The following is a 16,347-nucleotide window of genomic DNA, read 5'->3' on the forward strand; positions in this document are numbered from 1 at the left end:
CTCAATGTTTTCAAGCAATACATGACTTGTAGGGCCTACCGGAGTTCTGTTATTTCACATGTGCTTTTAAAACAGAAGGTACAACACTAGTTTAATATCAACTAGATCTATATGTATATGAAAATATTATACAACTGTTTTATTGTGGAACAGATCATTCCACAAACGCATCAAACTTTACAAAGTCTAATGAGTAGAATTTTTTTAAACATGAGCTGGTAGGCAAGATAAGTTTAACAGTACAATAAAAGTAAGTGAAACAATGTTAGATATTTAAAGTATGTTTTTATTATTAGACAACTTTTACAAGCAGTTTTAATTTGATTTCACAAAGCTTACACCTGACACCATATTATTAAAGAAATCTGGTTAAGTAGCAAACAAATCAAGGCCACTCAGACAAATGGTGGACCACAAATCTTCACAGAAGTTGTTTTATATCGCTCTCCAATGCACTAAATCCAGTGTTAAGATTTTTAGCACATTTATGTATTGACGCTCTATATAATTTAAATTATTTATTTGATAACAAGATTTCACAAGAAATAGTTTAATCTTTTGTTTTTTATTTATTCAACAATTAGAATCTATATGTAATTATGAAATTGTTGTAACATTTACCACTGTGGAATGTCTAAGCATAGAAACAAGTTATAACCTTTCTAGCGGCTGGATGTCATATGTTTTTGCTATATAATCCTGAAAAGAAATTTAATGTTTAGTATATAGGGGTTATAATTAATTTACATTACTTATTACAGCATTAATAATTTTCTTTGTGAAAACCAGTTTTTTTTTTAAAACATAATTGATATGAAGGCCTTAAACCAGTTCCTTATTTAGAATTAAAAACTGAATCATATTACATAAATTACAGAGATTACTTACTGCAAATTCAATCTGTTTTGAATGATAAGGAATGCCTCCTAATTTAGTGCAAAGTTCAATATGCTGATTTTCTGGGTCACCAGGAACTAAAATTTCAGATTCACCTTCAGCCTAATAAGAAATATACTGGTGTATTGCTTCAAATTCTTTTGTATGGAAAAATTAATGTAAAAAATTCAGATTAGAAGATTGTAAATGGTATAAAAAATAGAACATATTTTTACTGGTTCTTGGTCTTTACACTGATGAATCAAACTGGATAATCTGTCTTCAAAGCCAGGCGCAAAAGCTTTTGGATCAATAGCAACATAGCATTGTCCCTGTAATATTGTTTTAATAAAAAAAATTGTTATAAGTTTTCCTTGCAATTCTTTAATGGATAACATTAATTAAACTTTTTAAATACATATCTTACAAGATCAGCTTCTGAGCTATGCTCAGACCACACTTTGAGATTAGATCCAAAATTGGAACCACTCAAAATACCACAGAATAATTCCACCATCATTCCAAGCCCATAGCCTTTGTAACCACCTGTTGATTAGTGTCAAATTTAATTTTAACAACACAATGGATAATAAACCAATAAACAAACTCCTAACATAAGATCATTCACTTGTGCATTTGTCTGGTATTAATATCAGTTTGCCTAACTGATAAAAAAATTCTTGTGAAATTTATATCAATGAATTTGTTATTGTTTTCATAAGAATTGGAAACAAGTATTAAGATAAAATTATAAATACATACATACTTGTTTCTTCTAGGCCTCCCAATGGACAAAGCCCCCCATGATAGAGAGCTTCCTCTGCATCTGTACAAGGCTAAGCACACACAAAAATTCTTAGAGTATTTACAATTAAAAACCTGATGTTAAGACATTACAACCCATAATGTTAAGTTCTCTATCAATACTAATTACTATAATGATTACCTTTCCATTTCTGTCCAACGCCCATCCTATAGGAATATTTTGGCCTAAGCGTTTTTTTATTTCAACCTAAAATAAAAGTATTAAATGCAAAAACATTATTTGCCTCACCAATTCTAAAAAAAACAATTTAAAAAACAAAGCCTTATATTGGTAAAAATTGAAAGTTAACAAAGGTTTTGACCACTTTTTTGGCAGTGGTGACCAGCAAGTTATATTGAGTGTGTTTGATCAGTAAATTAAAGTTCACTTAGTAATAACCCAAAGAAAACTATTCTACAATTTAAAATATGCAATATTTACAGATCACATGATCCTACCTTGCCTAGGGCAACACTTGTTGTTGCCATATCAAGAACAAACTCTTCTCCATTATTACCTTTAGCTGCCACTGAGATAGGGTTTGTTCCCAAAGTATACTATAATTGAAGAATGAATTAATGCTAATGTTAATTTCTTTTCTTAAGTTTTATTTTTAAAAATGAAATACATCCTTGATCTCATTATAATTCAACCATTATTTTCAATTTTTGTACATTAAAAAGTTAAACTAGATATTGATATAGACATTATTTTTTGAATTTATCTAATATTTTTTCCATGTTTAATAAGTTAACTTTAGATATACTTTTTTGGCTCTAGTTGGAATCATCATAGGAGAAGTGTTGCAGAAAGCCATTCCCTGTATGAGAAAAGATGTGTCTAAATTTAATTATTTCCAGCATTTCAAAGCTATATTTCTGCTACCTATGATCCTAATCCTGATCATAATCCTAACATTATTAGTGGCACTGAGAGAGAAAAAAAACTATGAGCCTAATAGGAAAATTTATAATAAGTGCTTTTCAATTTTATTATGAATTAGCATAGCTTTTTATTAAGTAATGATGGTTACGCTTGAAAGCTTTTTAATGTGTCAATAATTCCACAGATGTTGTACAAATGTTGTCCATTACTTACAATAAGTCCTTGGCTCATTGCTCTCATACTGTACCAGCCAGCGATTCCAAAATGATTAGATCCTTTAAAATGTAAAATATATTTAGCCGATATAGGAATTAATGTTTTATGCTTAAATGTTCAAATTAAGACTATCAAATTGCTGCAGTATAATGCTTTATTAATACATGATGCAAAAATAAGTAATATTAAAACTAAGGATCGTCTTCAGTTGCAAACATGTACATATAATATAATGCACTTCTTGTGTTACTGTATATTCAAGGGATAGTAAGGAAATTCACCTTTTTGTTGGCAACAGGAATGCATAACCAAACATTCCCAGACATTTTTCCCTTCCATGACTTTTGTCATGGAATTATTATGGCATGGCTGTATTATGAAGCTACTCTATGGGTCAGGACTTTAGCTATGATCAAGACTTAATCAAATTATTGACGCTCTCAGTCTCAGTTTTAAAATAAATAATTTAAACTGTACATACTTTTCGCACATACCCAACCAATGCCAATATTCTTCGCTTTTTCAATAGCAAGATCAATGCAGTATTTTCCAACTGAAGGACCTGGATTGAAATTAGAAAATATCATGGTAAATTAAAGTAAATTAAAAGAAATATTTTGATACTTTCTTTATGTTTAATCTAGTAGAATAAGAATAACAATTATTCTTGATGTAACATACCTAAACAGTTGTTGCCATCCACAAGAGCTGTGGCTGGAGTTTGCTGAATTACTTCTGGTTCTTTGTCTACACAAATGTGGCCATTCTTTAAGTCTTGCATGTAGAATTCTGGAAAACATAAAATTAAAAAATGTTCTACTTTTAACTCTGTTTAAATATTAAAATGTCACTTAACGTTATAAGGTATAAGTGGTTGATTAAAAACTGTCCCATTGTTGCATTCTGTAAAAATATATGGGCACAATCCTTACTCAACCTCAAAATCAAACTGTAGGAATCTAGGCAATGTCACACTTTTTCCAACAAATTTTTACATAAACATCTCAATCATTACATAAAACAAATATAAACAACCTTTATAGCAGCCAAAATAAGAAAATAAACTAATTTGTTTTCTTTCATAAAAAAATAGATAGACTTGTATTGTCATCGAAGTGGAACATATCTTGAAAGTTAGAACCTAATCATTGCATTAGAAGTGAGTCAAAATTGAGTTATAAGATTTGCCACAAGCCCACAAACAAACAGATGTTGTGAACCAATTAAAAGCTTTGTAATAAAATAACAAAAACTGAGACATCCTTCCTAAAATTATGTCTACTTTAAACAATGATTTCTTCTTTCATACTAACTGAGAAGTTTCAGGTTTAAGTATAGGCCAATTCATAATTATTTTTTTTTTGCTACAATTTACAAAAAACCTTTAAAACATGCAAAACTGAAGCAAACTTTAGATTCAAACATTAGTAGTTAAAGTTTGACAGCACACTTTTTCTTTACCTCACCTCTCCCTTGTCACACATCAGTATATACCTAACACCTTCCACAAGAGTATGACATCAGTTATTTTAACTCATTTGTCTACCTAACCTTCTGACTTAACAAAAGAATAACAAAAGTCATCCCAAGTCAAATGTGAAAAATGTAACAGTCACCAAGACGATTCATTCCATGGCTGTAGTGCCCTCTATGATCGGCTGCAACAATAAGCTCCGCTAAATTTTCAGCATGCTCAGCTTTAGCTCCAACCTTCTCCAAGCATCGTATGGTGAATGCCTTTAAGCTGTTCAGTGGTACTATGATTTCTTTATCACTTGACATTTTCTCCTAGCTTGTTCTAGAAGTCAACTGAAACACAGCTTGATAGATTATAATTAAGATATACACACAGAGCAGCAATTTCTATACCCACTCTTCATCAGACATTAATGGCTGTGGCTTGCCTTTACTTTTCAGGAAGTAACCTATTTCCTTTCTTAACTTAAATACTTTGCTAAAAACTTTCTCACAACTTAGCCATCTTACTGCTGTGTAATATGGTAAATCTTGCGATGTTTTCACCAATGTCTACAACACGCTAAGCAATTGTATTGTGCACAAAACTACATTTTAAAAATGTTTTGAATTTTCTGGGCAAAGTTCCTCAGCCACCTCCAACAAGAGATGAGAGGACCTCGCGAGCCTCATTTGGCCACTGGCTGTAGTTTGGTGATGTCTGATGTAGCATATTGGTTAGGACCTATATCATAATAATACTATATAGTAGTAGTAGCCTGTGGGACAACGAGGTCAGATGGTAGAGCACATGACTGTGAACTCAAAAGTCTCAAGTTCAAATTGTAGATTCAAGTCTGTAAGATATACCTGAGTCCACCCAGCTATGAACGATACCATACTCACTTCAGAGAAACCAAGGTGGCTTGGATAGTGCTTACCACACTATCTCATTTACCATGGTAATTAAAACATATGAGCTATACACACACTACTTCTTCAGTCCCAAGTGTTTTGGGCACAACCAGAAAAAGATGATGAGTAGTATCCTACAATGCCTGCTATTATGTATATATAGGCCTATATATATATATAGCCTATATATATATAGCCTATATATATATAGCCTATATATATATATATATATATATATATATATATATATATATATATATATATATATATATATATATATATATATATATATATATATATATATATACACATATATATATATATATATATATATATATAAAAGTTTCCCTTTCAAACCTGACGGTCTATGGGGCAAGTGAAGTAGAGTTCACTTGTTTCTGTGACCTCGGCATATGAAGAGATAGTGTGGTCAGCACTATGCCCAGCCGCCTTTACTTTCCCTAACGTGAGTTAGGTACCCATCAGAGTTGGGTGGACTCAGGGACGGTCTCATGACTTGAACCCGGATTCGAACTCGAGACTTTCGGGTTAGCAGTCCAGCTCTCTACCGCTAGACCACTCCGTCCCATATATATATATATATATATATATATATATATATATATATATATATATATATATACACATATACATACATATAGGCCCTATTATATATATATAGGCCTATATATATATATATATATATATATATATATATATATATATATATATATATATATATATAGGGCCTATATATATATAGGGCCTATATGTATGTATATGTATATATATATATATATATATATATATATATATATATATATATATATATATATATATATATATATACCCTATTAAATTACTATTATTGTCTATTTAGTATTTAGCTAAAAGAAAAAATAATATTGTATACAGTACTAATACTATACAATTACTATACATTCACTATACATGTCTACATTTTTAAATATATTGTTTTCAACAACTTCTTACTGTTCTTTACCTTAGACAGATTCAACAAATTATTTCACTTCAGCCTTCTTATTTAACATGTAGGCTATGGTTTAAAATAGTTTATATCTACTTGAATCCCTGGTGGTTTTCATCTATCTGTAAACAGAAAGTTAAATGATAAAAATTAAGACAAGTTCACAGTAGATCATCATAATATTAATAAAATATGCCTAGCTTACTCAAACTTACTGGATCTAAATAGCAATAGTCAGGGCACTGGCTTTGGTCTAAAATTCAATTACAGGAAAACAACACGTAGGCCTAATTAACTAATTAAAAGTTTGTGATAGTTTCTACTCTATTCTATATGGAACAAACACGTAGGCTTACCAGTCTATAATTAGACACCAGACCTAGAATACAGCACTGCACAGCCAATGCATTGACTTTTTTTTTAATGACCTAATAATACTCTAACAGAGTTACAAATTAACAAGGCAGTGTAGTTAATGATAAAATTAAAAACTTAGCCTATTAATATTATAACTATTAGTATTATAATATTAGGGCATCGCATAGGGCATGCCTACTCTGTATAATTAAATAATAAATAATATTTAAAATATGAATATGCAATTTAGATCTAGCAGCAGTGGCGTAGCCAGGATCGTCTCAAGGGGGGGGTTCCAATTTTTACCCGGGGACAAACTTTCGATTTGCACCCCCCCCCCCATCAAACTTTCGATTTGCACCCCCCCCTCAAACTTTCGATTTGCACCCCCCCCCCCTCAAACTTTCGATTTGCACTTTTTATATATACTTTTTATATATACCGAGGGGTCTATGGGGGGGGGGGGTTATGACCCCCCCTAACCCCCCCTGCCTACGCCACTGTCTAGCAGCTTGTAGTTTGTACATCTAGATTAAACCATAATTGCAGATTGTCAAATTTTACTTAGAGTACTATCCATTCTGTATAATAAGCCTACAAAAATAAAAAGATCCTAGTTCAGCGAGACCCGCTTATTTATTCATATTCAATTCACGTCTTCAGTCATGGATATTGCCGACTAGGGCATTTCAATACTAGACTCACTGGATCTAATGATAATGTAGCCTAAGGCCTAATAAATTAATAATTGTTAAAATTTAATATAAGCCCTACTAGCTAAATGAGCAGAGCAGTAATGAAGACTACCATTATCTCATGTAGAATCTAGTAGACAGCTTAATAATTTACTAAAATACTCAGAATTTAAAAAATGTCTTAGGCCTATCGGGATATCTACTACTACTACTAGACATTAATTTTGTTCTATTGAAAAGAAAGACAACTCAATTAAAATCAAATAATAAAAAAAAAACCCACCTTGCTTCATTATATCCCTTCTTCAGAGAGAAAAATGCATAATATTAGATAGATTTCTTTAATTAATAGCAAGAAAATATTTCAGCTGTGGAGTTACAACAACATGACAATGTTGTTACAATGGAGTTACAAAATCTAACTTGGTATGATGATGTGTGATGAATTTTTTTTTTGAGGGGGGGGGGGGGGGAGTTGTAATATCGACACAAAAATGTGACGTCATTAATGGGATTACCCCTTTAACACAATTTTTACTTCAGTAGGCCTAATTGAATATCCAAATAGTTGACTGTGGATTCTATCCTATGTATTTATAGTTTTATATCCATTCCTAAATTTGATGTCGGTCAATGTGTCAAATTATTTTTTTTTAAAAATAAATCAGCTTGCTAAAGACCTAGATTCTAGTCTGTATTCCGACTTTATCTCCAGCGGTGGCAACTTTCGGGAGGAAGGCGTAGTTCTATATTTTATTTTCTATATTAATGATCTATATTTTTTTCTATATTATTATCCTTGGGGTGGTGATGTACGACCTCCAGTGTTTCTTCCAGACTTTTTTTCTCCGGGGGTGCACTTGAAATTTTCGGGGGGGGGGGGGGGCGGACACTGACAAAAGTATATATTTTCTATATAAATTCCATTTCGTTCGGGGGGGGGGGGGGGGGGAAGTTGGCAGTGTTTGAAAGAAACGCTGCACCCCACTTTTGAAAATGCCACCTTGAAGTAGGCTTAATTTTAACTTTTAATAAGACCCTCTGAAACTGGTTCATATTAACCTTTTTTGGAAGGTACCGAAACCCACCAGTTTCATACACATTCACTGAACTCTCCTTAATAGTTCCATCGTCCGCACTGACAAAATCCGATCGGGTGAGTGTCGTCTTGACCTTAGCCGAACCTCTGGAGACTGACTCACCGAACCCAGGTTAAGATCCACTGCTCTAAGCATATATTTTCACATTTACTCTTGCCTATTTTTGCCTATGACCTGTATAATAATTTTTACTTTCTCGTATATACGTAGTATAGAGAAAGTATTGTAATCGTGCAAAAAAAAAAAATCGAGATTTTTACAAATCTCGACGTTTTACACCTCACTGATACGGAAAAACATAATTTTGCAATCTTGTCCGTATGTCTGTGTGTGTGTGTGTCTGTCCGTGTGTGTGTCTGTCCGTGTGTAAACACGATAACTTGAGTACCGTTACAGCTAGGTTGATGAAATTTCATATATAAGTATTTTATCAAAATCGTAGATTCGTATCAACTTTTGAGCGATTTCCGATAACCGGAAGTGGTACTTTTCCTACTTTGAATTTTTTAAAAGCCTATAACTTGAGTACTATTTCAGATAGATAAATGAAATTTCACATGTAAGTAAAAGATCTAATTCTCTACCTTCTGTTAAATTTTGAGTAATTTCCGTTGACTGGAAGTAGTAATTTACGCTACTTCCGATTTCTCAAAAAACTAATGTAAATTTTAAAAGTACTAATAATATTGCGCACTATTATGCGCTTTTTTTTATTTGCGTTCACTTGGTGTGCAATTAATTTGTCTACGAGATTTTATTCTATTTTTAAAACTTTAAGTATTTAAAATGGATTAAAAATCATGTCTATAGCCCGAGTTCCCATCCCCTGTTATTTTATATAAAAATATTCGAGAAAGTTTAGGGGAGATCACTACCGGTTTATATATTACGGAATCGAAAAGGGTTGATATAAAAATTGACTGTAAGCTCTTTTATATTTAAGTTCAAAATCAAGGTACTCTCCAATTTACAAACGTACTATTTTCCTATCCCGGCTTGTTGACTTCCTAATGAAATAGATTTCTAGCTGTTTTAACTTTCTAGACTTAATTTCCTGATTTAGTTGTCAATAAAACAGTAACAGTTCATAAGCTACAAAGTTAGTAGGTAATCTTTCGATAATATACTCAGCTTCAAATCATTGTAAGAAGATTTTTGGGCCTACGGTGCCGGTGGCGAATTTTTTTTCTTTGAAATTTTAATTTAATAATTTTTGGTCCACATCCCAATCTCTCTCATTTCATTATTTTAAAAAGGGTAACCTATCGCTTAAGGTACGTAAAATTGGCCGAGGCTAGTAATGTGAAAAGAAGGTGCCTCATTAAATTTTAGTAATTATTTCACTTTTTAAGGAAGATTTATTTTATGATTTGTAAGTTACAAAAATTAGGCTACACGATATGGCAGGAAACAGATTGGTACCGCAAAATGCATATTCGGTCTTCGCCGTTCATAAACTTTCTAACCAGACATCGTTCGGGGATTTTGTTTATACTGATAAATAGAGCAAGGTTTTTACAAGCTTCGTTAGCAACATTTTTGTGGAATTCGTTTTTTATGACATTTTGTGCCGCGGCGAAGGATGCGAAGTATGCAAATCTAGACGGAATGGATCTACTTGGAAAGTACGTGTACTGCACTAATGAGGTAAGAAATAATATTTTGTAAAAATAACTATTATTTTTTTATGGATTTTTCATTAGAAATGATTGCTGTAAATTATGAAAGTAAAAAAAAGTATATTTGAATGCGTTTTTTACTTAAATTTGAACAAAATGACTGCCGAAAATTACGACACATCGGCGTCGCTGAAAGCGGGAATTTCAGTTAATTTTTTACGGATATAAAATTGTATTTTTTTACTCCGAAGCATGTATTTAAATAACAGTTAAGTTAAATCTATTTAATTCTGTAAAATATAATTATTATTTTGCCGTAGATACTTTTTTTTATATTTTTAATGATTTTCTGTCGCGGAAAATCGGTATTCGCACCATGCACGCACACGTAGTAAAACTAGACTTATCTTTAAAACACGAGAATCTTGAGTACACTGCGAATAACAAAGTTTTTAAATTTTAGTTTACTTTTGACTTTAAGCCATTTGTTTTAAATCGAAATTAATTGATAATGTAATTATTTCAAAGTAAAAATCTTCCGTCGCAAATTGGGTTCTAGCCTTCGCCACTGAACCAGCCTACGCACGACAGTCGCGCGAGTCTGTTTCTTCGCAATAGTCTGTATAGTGTCGAGGGCTAATTCTAAAAAGAACCGAGTCCTCACTAATGTAATGTTTATTAAAATTAGGTACAATTGTTGGAACGCATGAGAAATAACAAATTAATATTTCTTTAAATCTATAGCCAAAAGAAAGTAGAACTTTATAACTCTGTAAATTATGAATCGAGTGACGGCTGTCGTGAAAACGGGAGCCATTTTACTCTTTTTTTTAGGGTGACCTACTTTTATTATATAATTTTAAAATTCATCGATTTGATAAGCAGCTGAGTAGCTGACTACGCATGCGATATGGCTGGCACGTTTTGGGATAGGGATCGAGTACACCATAGAATTTTTTTTCTTAGAACTAAGCGTATTTTTTTTTTAAATCAAAAGATACTTACATATCAGTTGTTGATTTCAATTTCATTATAGATCTAATCACTAACTTCAGTTTTTAAAAGTGATTTTGCTTCTAGAACTAGCGTATTTTCAAAATTACGTAGATTCTAAATCTAGATCTAGATCTATTCACTTACTATTTGACAACCGTGTCAGTAAAATGAGGTCACCGCTTCCAGATTCTTAGGTTTTAATTATGTTTGTCATTTTGAACTATTATAAGTAGCATTAAAACAACTGCATCTATTATCAACATTGTTTTTATATGCCAGTTCTAATTATACATTCTGTTCATTACCAATTCTAATGAAATCGTATCAGGCCCTAACAGTACCCTGTTCACCTACACTGACACTACACTTGAATGACGCCACAGACAGTCGTAACTTTAAATTAATGTTCAAAGTACTAAACAATTATAATTAGCCATGTAAATGCTGCAACTATATTAAAAATTGGCATATAGACATATTTTATTAATTATGTTTTTTTATATAGACCTTCTATATTTAACTCTGTTATTTTTTTCTTCCCCAGAGTGTTTCTAAAAGCCAGAATTTTAAAGGGGAGGGCGGTCGTTTTTTTTCTCAAGAATAATTATAGAAATAAGCTATAAACTGGTATATTTTGTAAAGTTTGACATAATTACAAATAAATGTATGCCTAAGTGACATTTCTGTGTAATTATATCGTTAATTTTGTGAATTTCGTGGATTTTTGGACCTCACTACATTTAGATTATTTTAGATGTAAAAAAAAATCTCAGTTGAGTGAGTGTGGTTAATCTACATTTTGAACGTGATGTAAATGTCTAGTGCTATTAATTTTTATATTTTTGAATTCCTCGATTGTTAAGCAACAAAATTGATATATAATATGTCAATATTTGTTACTTTGAAAATTGGCGAAAATCGACCCTAAAAGTAGATGCTTGAGGGTTGAATCTGTTTCCTGCCATATCGGATATAGCGTCGCCGTTAATTATACCGGAATTGCATAGCAGTAAAAAAACAGTAAAACCATGGCGTAATCTGTTGAGCCGTTCCGGATATACTCTAAACCATAATTTATTTGCCGCCATATTATATTATTTTAAATAGGCCCTACATAGTACATAATGTTTAAAAATGTGCAAGGATTTATTTTAGTTGCAATTTAGCCTAAATACTAAATACTGTTTGGCCTATTCTTTTGTATTTCTAATTATTTTATGTGTATGTGCTAATTATTGCTGCTACTAAACATTGTTATTGTTCTTCTTACTACCTTTAACATGAGTAAATCTAATTGTCTTATTTTACTAACAGATCTAGTCTAGAATCTAGTTGTCGCAAATCTTCTGAAAGTTTTTTTTCTGTGTTTTCTTAAAAAAACATTAATTACTACACTCGACTTTATTAATAATATTTATATTTACTAATTGTTGCTAATTTTCTGTCAATTAAATATCAAAGTTAAAACATTAATTTAATGCACTAGACTTTATTTTTATTTCAACGGTCAAATAAACTATGGTTTACAGTAACAAATGCTACCGAAACTCAACAAACATTACCAGATAATTTCCGACGCTATGTTGTGAGATTACCCAAAAATGTTTCAAAGTTTCATTCATGTACCTGTTTTCAACAATTTGAAACAAATACAATAATAATATATCACAATATGGATCTACTTCTATTAAAGCCTTAACAATGAAGCAACTTTGTCGCACATTACTAGCCTCGGCTGATTTTACGGACCTAAAACGATAGATTATCAAAAAAAGATATAACCTAGATCTTGAGTCTAGGGCCTAATAATAACCTAGTCTCATTGTCACTGTCAAGTACAGAAAACACTCAATTTACACACTGTCATAGTCTAGCCACTAACTTATCAGACTTATTAGTAATAAACTAAGCACTACTACTACTAGCTACTAGCAATTCTTACTCAATTTTTATTTAAACTTGACGGGCATCATAATGAATGCTTCATATCTGATCATATTCACATTTTACTTTTTTAGCTGATAAAATGTATTAGGTTCACTAGCATGGATATAGGTACTAGAAAAGCAATTAAATTTTACCAAATCACATTGATTATGCCTGAGATGAAAACTCATACCTGGTTGATTATGATGATGTTTCCACTTTTATTGTTATCAAAATTTAATCCTTCAGGGCTGAACCATGACTGAATCACTAAATGAATTCAAACTCAGTAACATGCCATCTGATGGCATAAGTTCAGTGAAGTTTGGACCCAATTCTAATCAGTTTCTTCTTGTGTCATCCTGGGATGAGACTGTACGCCTCTACGATGTCCAGGCAGATAGCATGCGCTTTAAATACTCTCATTCTGCTGCTGTCTTGGATTGCTGTTTTTATGTAAGCATTTTTTTCCTAGGATAATTATCTGTTGATATCTTGTAAAAATTTGTTTAAATTAGGAAACAAAAATAATTTCCTTTTATGGTACAGCTACTATGAAGTCACAAACAGTCTGTAGGCAATGATTGTCTAGTTAATAAAAACAACCAGATTATGATTTTAGACAATAGTTACATACATATTTTGTTTTCACTCTTAATGCCATGTTTCTTATTTGTCTTAGGATGCTGTGCATTCATTCAGTGGTGGTATTGATAAAACTCTGAAGATGTATGATTTCAACACCAATACAGGTTAGAGAACCTAAGTATTAAAGCTGTGAAATGTCATATTTTTTGGGATTCACATTCTTAGTTTTGCTTAACACTAATTAAAATAAAGATTTACATGTCTACAATTTTATATAATGTTTAATAAAACAAAGTCAAATTTTTCATCCAATCTGTAATATGGAATTAAGTACATTTTAAAACATTGTCAATTTATTTTTCAAATCAAAATTAGTAACATTAGCAACCGAGACTGTTTAATAAAAATGGTTTTGTTTTGTAGATCAAATAGTTGGTCATCATGATGCCCCTATTCGTTGTGTGGAATATGCACCTGATGTCAATCTGGTAATTTCTGGTAGTTGGGATTCTACTGTAAAAATCTGGGATCCCAGGCATCCCAATATGGTGGGAAGTTTTGCACAGCCAGATAAGGTATGATTTTACAGCATTCCTTTGTTAATGATATGTTTTCAATGGCACACGATTTTTATGTTATCTTGTAATTCTATTTTTTTTTATTATAAAAGATTGTATTAGTTATTTTAAAATTAAATTTCAGTATCAGTTGATCACTTTCTGCTATAACAAGATTTTAATTTTTTTTTTAATGTCTCTTTAGATAAATGTTCTTAATTATGTGAATGGTATGAATTCTAGTAAATTGATTTTTCATATAGGTCTATACAATGTCAGTGTGTGGAGATTCTCTAATTGTTGGTACTGCTGGAAGAAGAGTGCTCGTTTGGGATCTGAGGAATATGGGATATGTGCAACAGAGGAGGGAGTCAAATTTGAAATACCAGACTCGTTGTATTAGAAGCTTTCCGAATAAACAAGGATATGTTCTCAGTTCAATTGAAGGTTTGAAATTGTGTAGTCTGTTTACATGAAATAAAATTTTATATATACTAAGCAATTAAGCTAAACTGATGGTGATTATTTTAGTTTAATTAGTAAATTCATTCCTGTTAATATTATATGTTCCAATCTAATTTGTTTAAACACATTCTTATAAAGTAATGGAAAATAAGATATCATAAACCATTATTCTACCTGCTTCAAAAATGATTTTACAGTGAGCCTACATTGTATAGAATCACTACTAAAAAGAAAAATGTAAAATATATACAAGTGTTTTTATTATCAATTTAATTAGAATTGGTACAGTATTATAAGTGGACATTTTATGTGTATAATTAAAATAAATTTACTTCAATTTTATTTATAAAATAGTTTTTTGCTTGTTATTTTATTTAAACAGGTAGAGTTGCTGTTGAATATCTTGATCCCAACCCAGAAATTCAGAAAAAGAAATATGCCTTCAAGTGCCATAGAATAAAAGAAAATGGTCAGGAGCTGATTTACCCCGTCAATGCAATAGCATTCCATAATGGCTACAACACATTTGCCACTGGGGGTTCTGATGGATATGTTAACATTTGGGATGGCTTCAATAAAAAACGTCTTTGTCAGTTTCATAGGTTGGTAGTTTATGTATTAGTCATGTAAAAAAACTATTGATTATAAAAAAATGTATTATTTTGTGTTATATTTGCTTTGTACCGTATTTTATAATACTTGAATGAAAAAATGTACACACAGTGTATTTTTGTTTATACTCAAGTTGTATGATATATTTTAAATTCTTTGTTTCTATATTCGTTCACTAGGTATCCAACAAGTATTGCATCTCTGGCATTTAGTCATGATGGAAGTGTGTTGGCGATTGCCTCCTCTTTTATGTTTGAATCTGAAGTTGAGAAGGTTCCAGCGCCTGATACAGTTTACATTAGAAATGTTACAGACCAAGAGACTAAGCCCAAATCATAATTAATTGCAAAATCAAATTCACATTGTTTGTTTTACTGTAAATATTTGAATTTTTAAAATGATTGTATGTTCATTAAGTTAAATTACAATGTTTGGAGGAGAAATTACTTGTCCTTCTAAAATACTTTTTGTATCCATTACATTGATAAATTATAAACCTCAGTACTCATTTTTAGAACTTTGAAAGAATTATTCAATGGTTTTTTTAAAAAAAAAAAAAACAGCTGTATATAATTAATTTAGGAATTTGTTTTAAAACTATAGACATTCATCAATGTTGTGCTACCTTTTCATGGAGTTAAAAATATTTTTTATCAATAATAACCATTGGGCAAGAGGTCACCAAGCCATTTTATGACTTTTTTTTACATGATGTGCAATCTGTAATAAAGAAATGTGAAGGCACATGAAAGCTGTTATTTTTGTCAGCAATAGTGCTTAGACTTTGACCTAAACAGCTAACCTGGCAGATAAACAATAGCAAGACAGGGTCTACTGGTTTGTCTGAGCAAAGAGACTCTAAAATGTAACAGGATTTCAGTATATTTTTTTTATAAGAACCATAATGTAACAGTATCATAATGTTCACACATTGGGATCAAAGTTTGTCTTTTCTTGTGCAGCTATCACATTGCGAAGTTGTGTAGTAGCCTCCCAAGTTAAAGTATGGTCTCCATGAGTCTCACTAACTGTAAAACATTTTTCTTATGTATGAAGTCATTTAGTGAATAAAACAAAGAATACAAACATTGAAATCAAAGAGTTTTGTTTTTACAGAGCTACCAATAAAACTAGTAGTAGCTGTAAAGAATTAAATTTTTAACCAATTTGATAACTGCATTATCTGGCATGTAATAACCTAGGTCTAAGGCATTAACATAGGGTGTGTAGCCATGATTATTTGTTTGTACAGTGGAAGGACCTAATCTGTGTTAGGGCAAACAATCCTAAGG

The 16,347-nt window shown here is 31.3% G+C and overlaps 2 protein-coding genes across 5 annotated transcripts; one reads left to right on the plus strand and one right to left on the minus strand.

The window, feature by feature from the left end:
• Nucleotides 1-271: 271 nt before the first annotated feature.
• On the minus strand, nt 272-13,161 carry LOC131956776 (putative oxidoreductase YjmC). 4 transcript variants are annotated; one of them, XM_059321349.1, is made up of 14 exons: nt 13,027-13,161; nt 6,156-6,262; nt 4,399-4,591; nt 3,464-3,571; nt 3,264-3,344; nt 2,780-2,841; nt 2,448-2,501; nt 2,140-2,238; nt 1,823-1,888; nt 1,643-1,712; nt 1,304-1,422; nt 1,113-1,208; nt 889-999; nt 272-699 (listed from the first exon to the last, which is right to left on the minus strand). In XM_059321349.1, the coding sequence occupies exons 3-14, from the start codon at nt 4,562-4,564 to the stop codon at nt 652-654; spliced, it is 1,080 nt and encodes a 359-aa protein (XP_059177332.1). In that variant the 5' UTR covers nt 4,565-4,591; nt 6,156-6,262; nt 13,027-13,161; the 3' UTR covers nt 272-651. The 4 variants fall into 4 exon arrangements, with proteins under 4 accessions (XP_059177332.1, XP_059177330.1, XP_059177333.1 ...); XM_059321347.1 differs by lacking the exon at nt 13,027-13,161 and adding an exon at nt 7,272-7,401; XM_059321350.1 differs by lacking the exon at nt 13,027-13,161 and adding an exon at nt 7,305-7,391.
• On the plus strand, nt 13,092-16,137 carry LOC131956777 (mitotic checkpoint protein BUB3). The gene is made up of 6 exons (XM_059321351.1): nt 13,092-13,289; nt 13,516-13,585; nt 13,845-13,996; nt 14,242-14,425; nt 14,826-15,045; nt 15,235-16,137. Exons 1-6 carry the CDS (start codon nt 13,092-13,094, stop codon nt 15,392-15,394), a joined length of 984 nt encoding a protein of 327 aa, XP_059177334.1. The 3' UTR covers nt 15,395-16,137.
• The last annotated feature ends 210 nt before the right edge of the window (nt 16,138-16,347 follow it).

The sequence above is a fragment of the Physella acuta genome, unplaced genomic scaffold (assembly GCF_028476545.2).
Source record: "Physella acuta isolate Inbredline_101_S28 unplaced genomic scaffold, ASM2847654v3 ptg001175l, whole genome shotgun sequence".
Lineage (NCBI taxonomy): Eukaryota > Metazoa > Mollusca > Gastropoda > Physidae > Physella > Physella acuta.

Bases quoted from the DNA above. Each gene is read 5' to 3' on its own strand.
- LOC131956776 (XM_059321349.1), bottom strand. From the start codon at position 4,564: ATGTCAAGTGATAAAGAAATCATAGTACCACTGAACAGCTTAAAGGCA. The intron at 2,842-3,263 runs GTATGTACAGTT...TACATTTTAAAG, and splicing joins TGGTTGGGTATGTGCGAAAA to GATCTAATCATTTTGGAATC. The intron at 700-888 runs GTAAGTAATCTC...ATTTCTTTTCAG, and splicing joins CAAAACAGATTGAATTTGCA to GATTATATAGCAAAAACATA.
- LOC131956777 (XM_059321351.1), top strand. From the start codon at position 13,092: ATGACTGAATCACTAAATGAATTCAAACTCAGTAACATGCCATCTGAT. The intron at 13,586-13,844 runs GTTAGAGAACCT...TTTGTTTTGTAG, and splicing joins TGATTTCAACACCAATACAG to ATCAAATAGTTGGTCATCAT. The intron at 15,046-15,234 runs GTTGGTAGTTTA...TTCGTTCACTAG, and splicing joins CGTCTTTGTCAGTTTCATAG to GTATCCAACAAGTATTGCAT.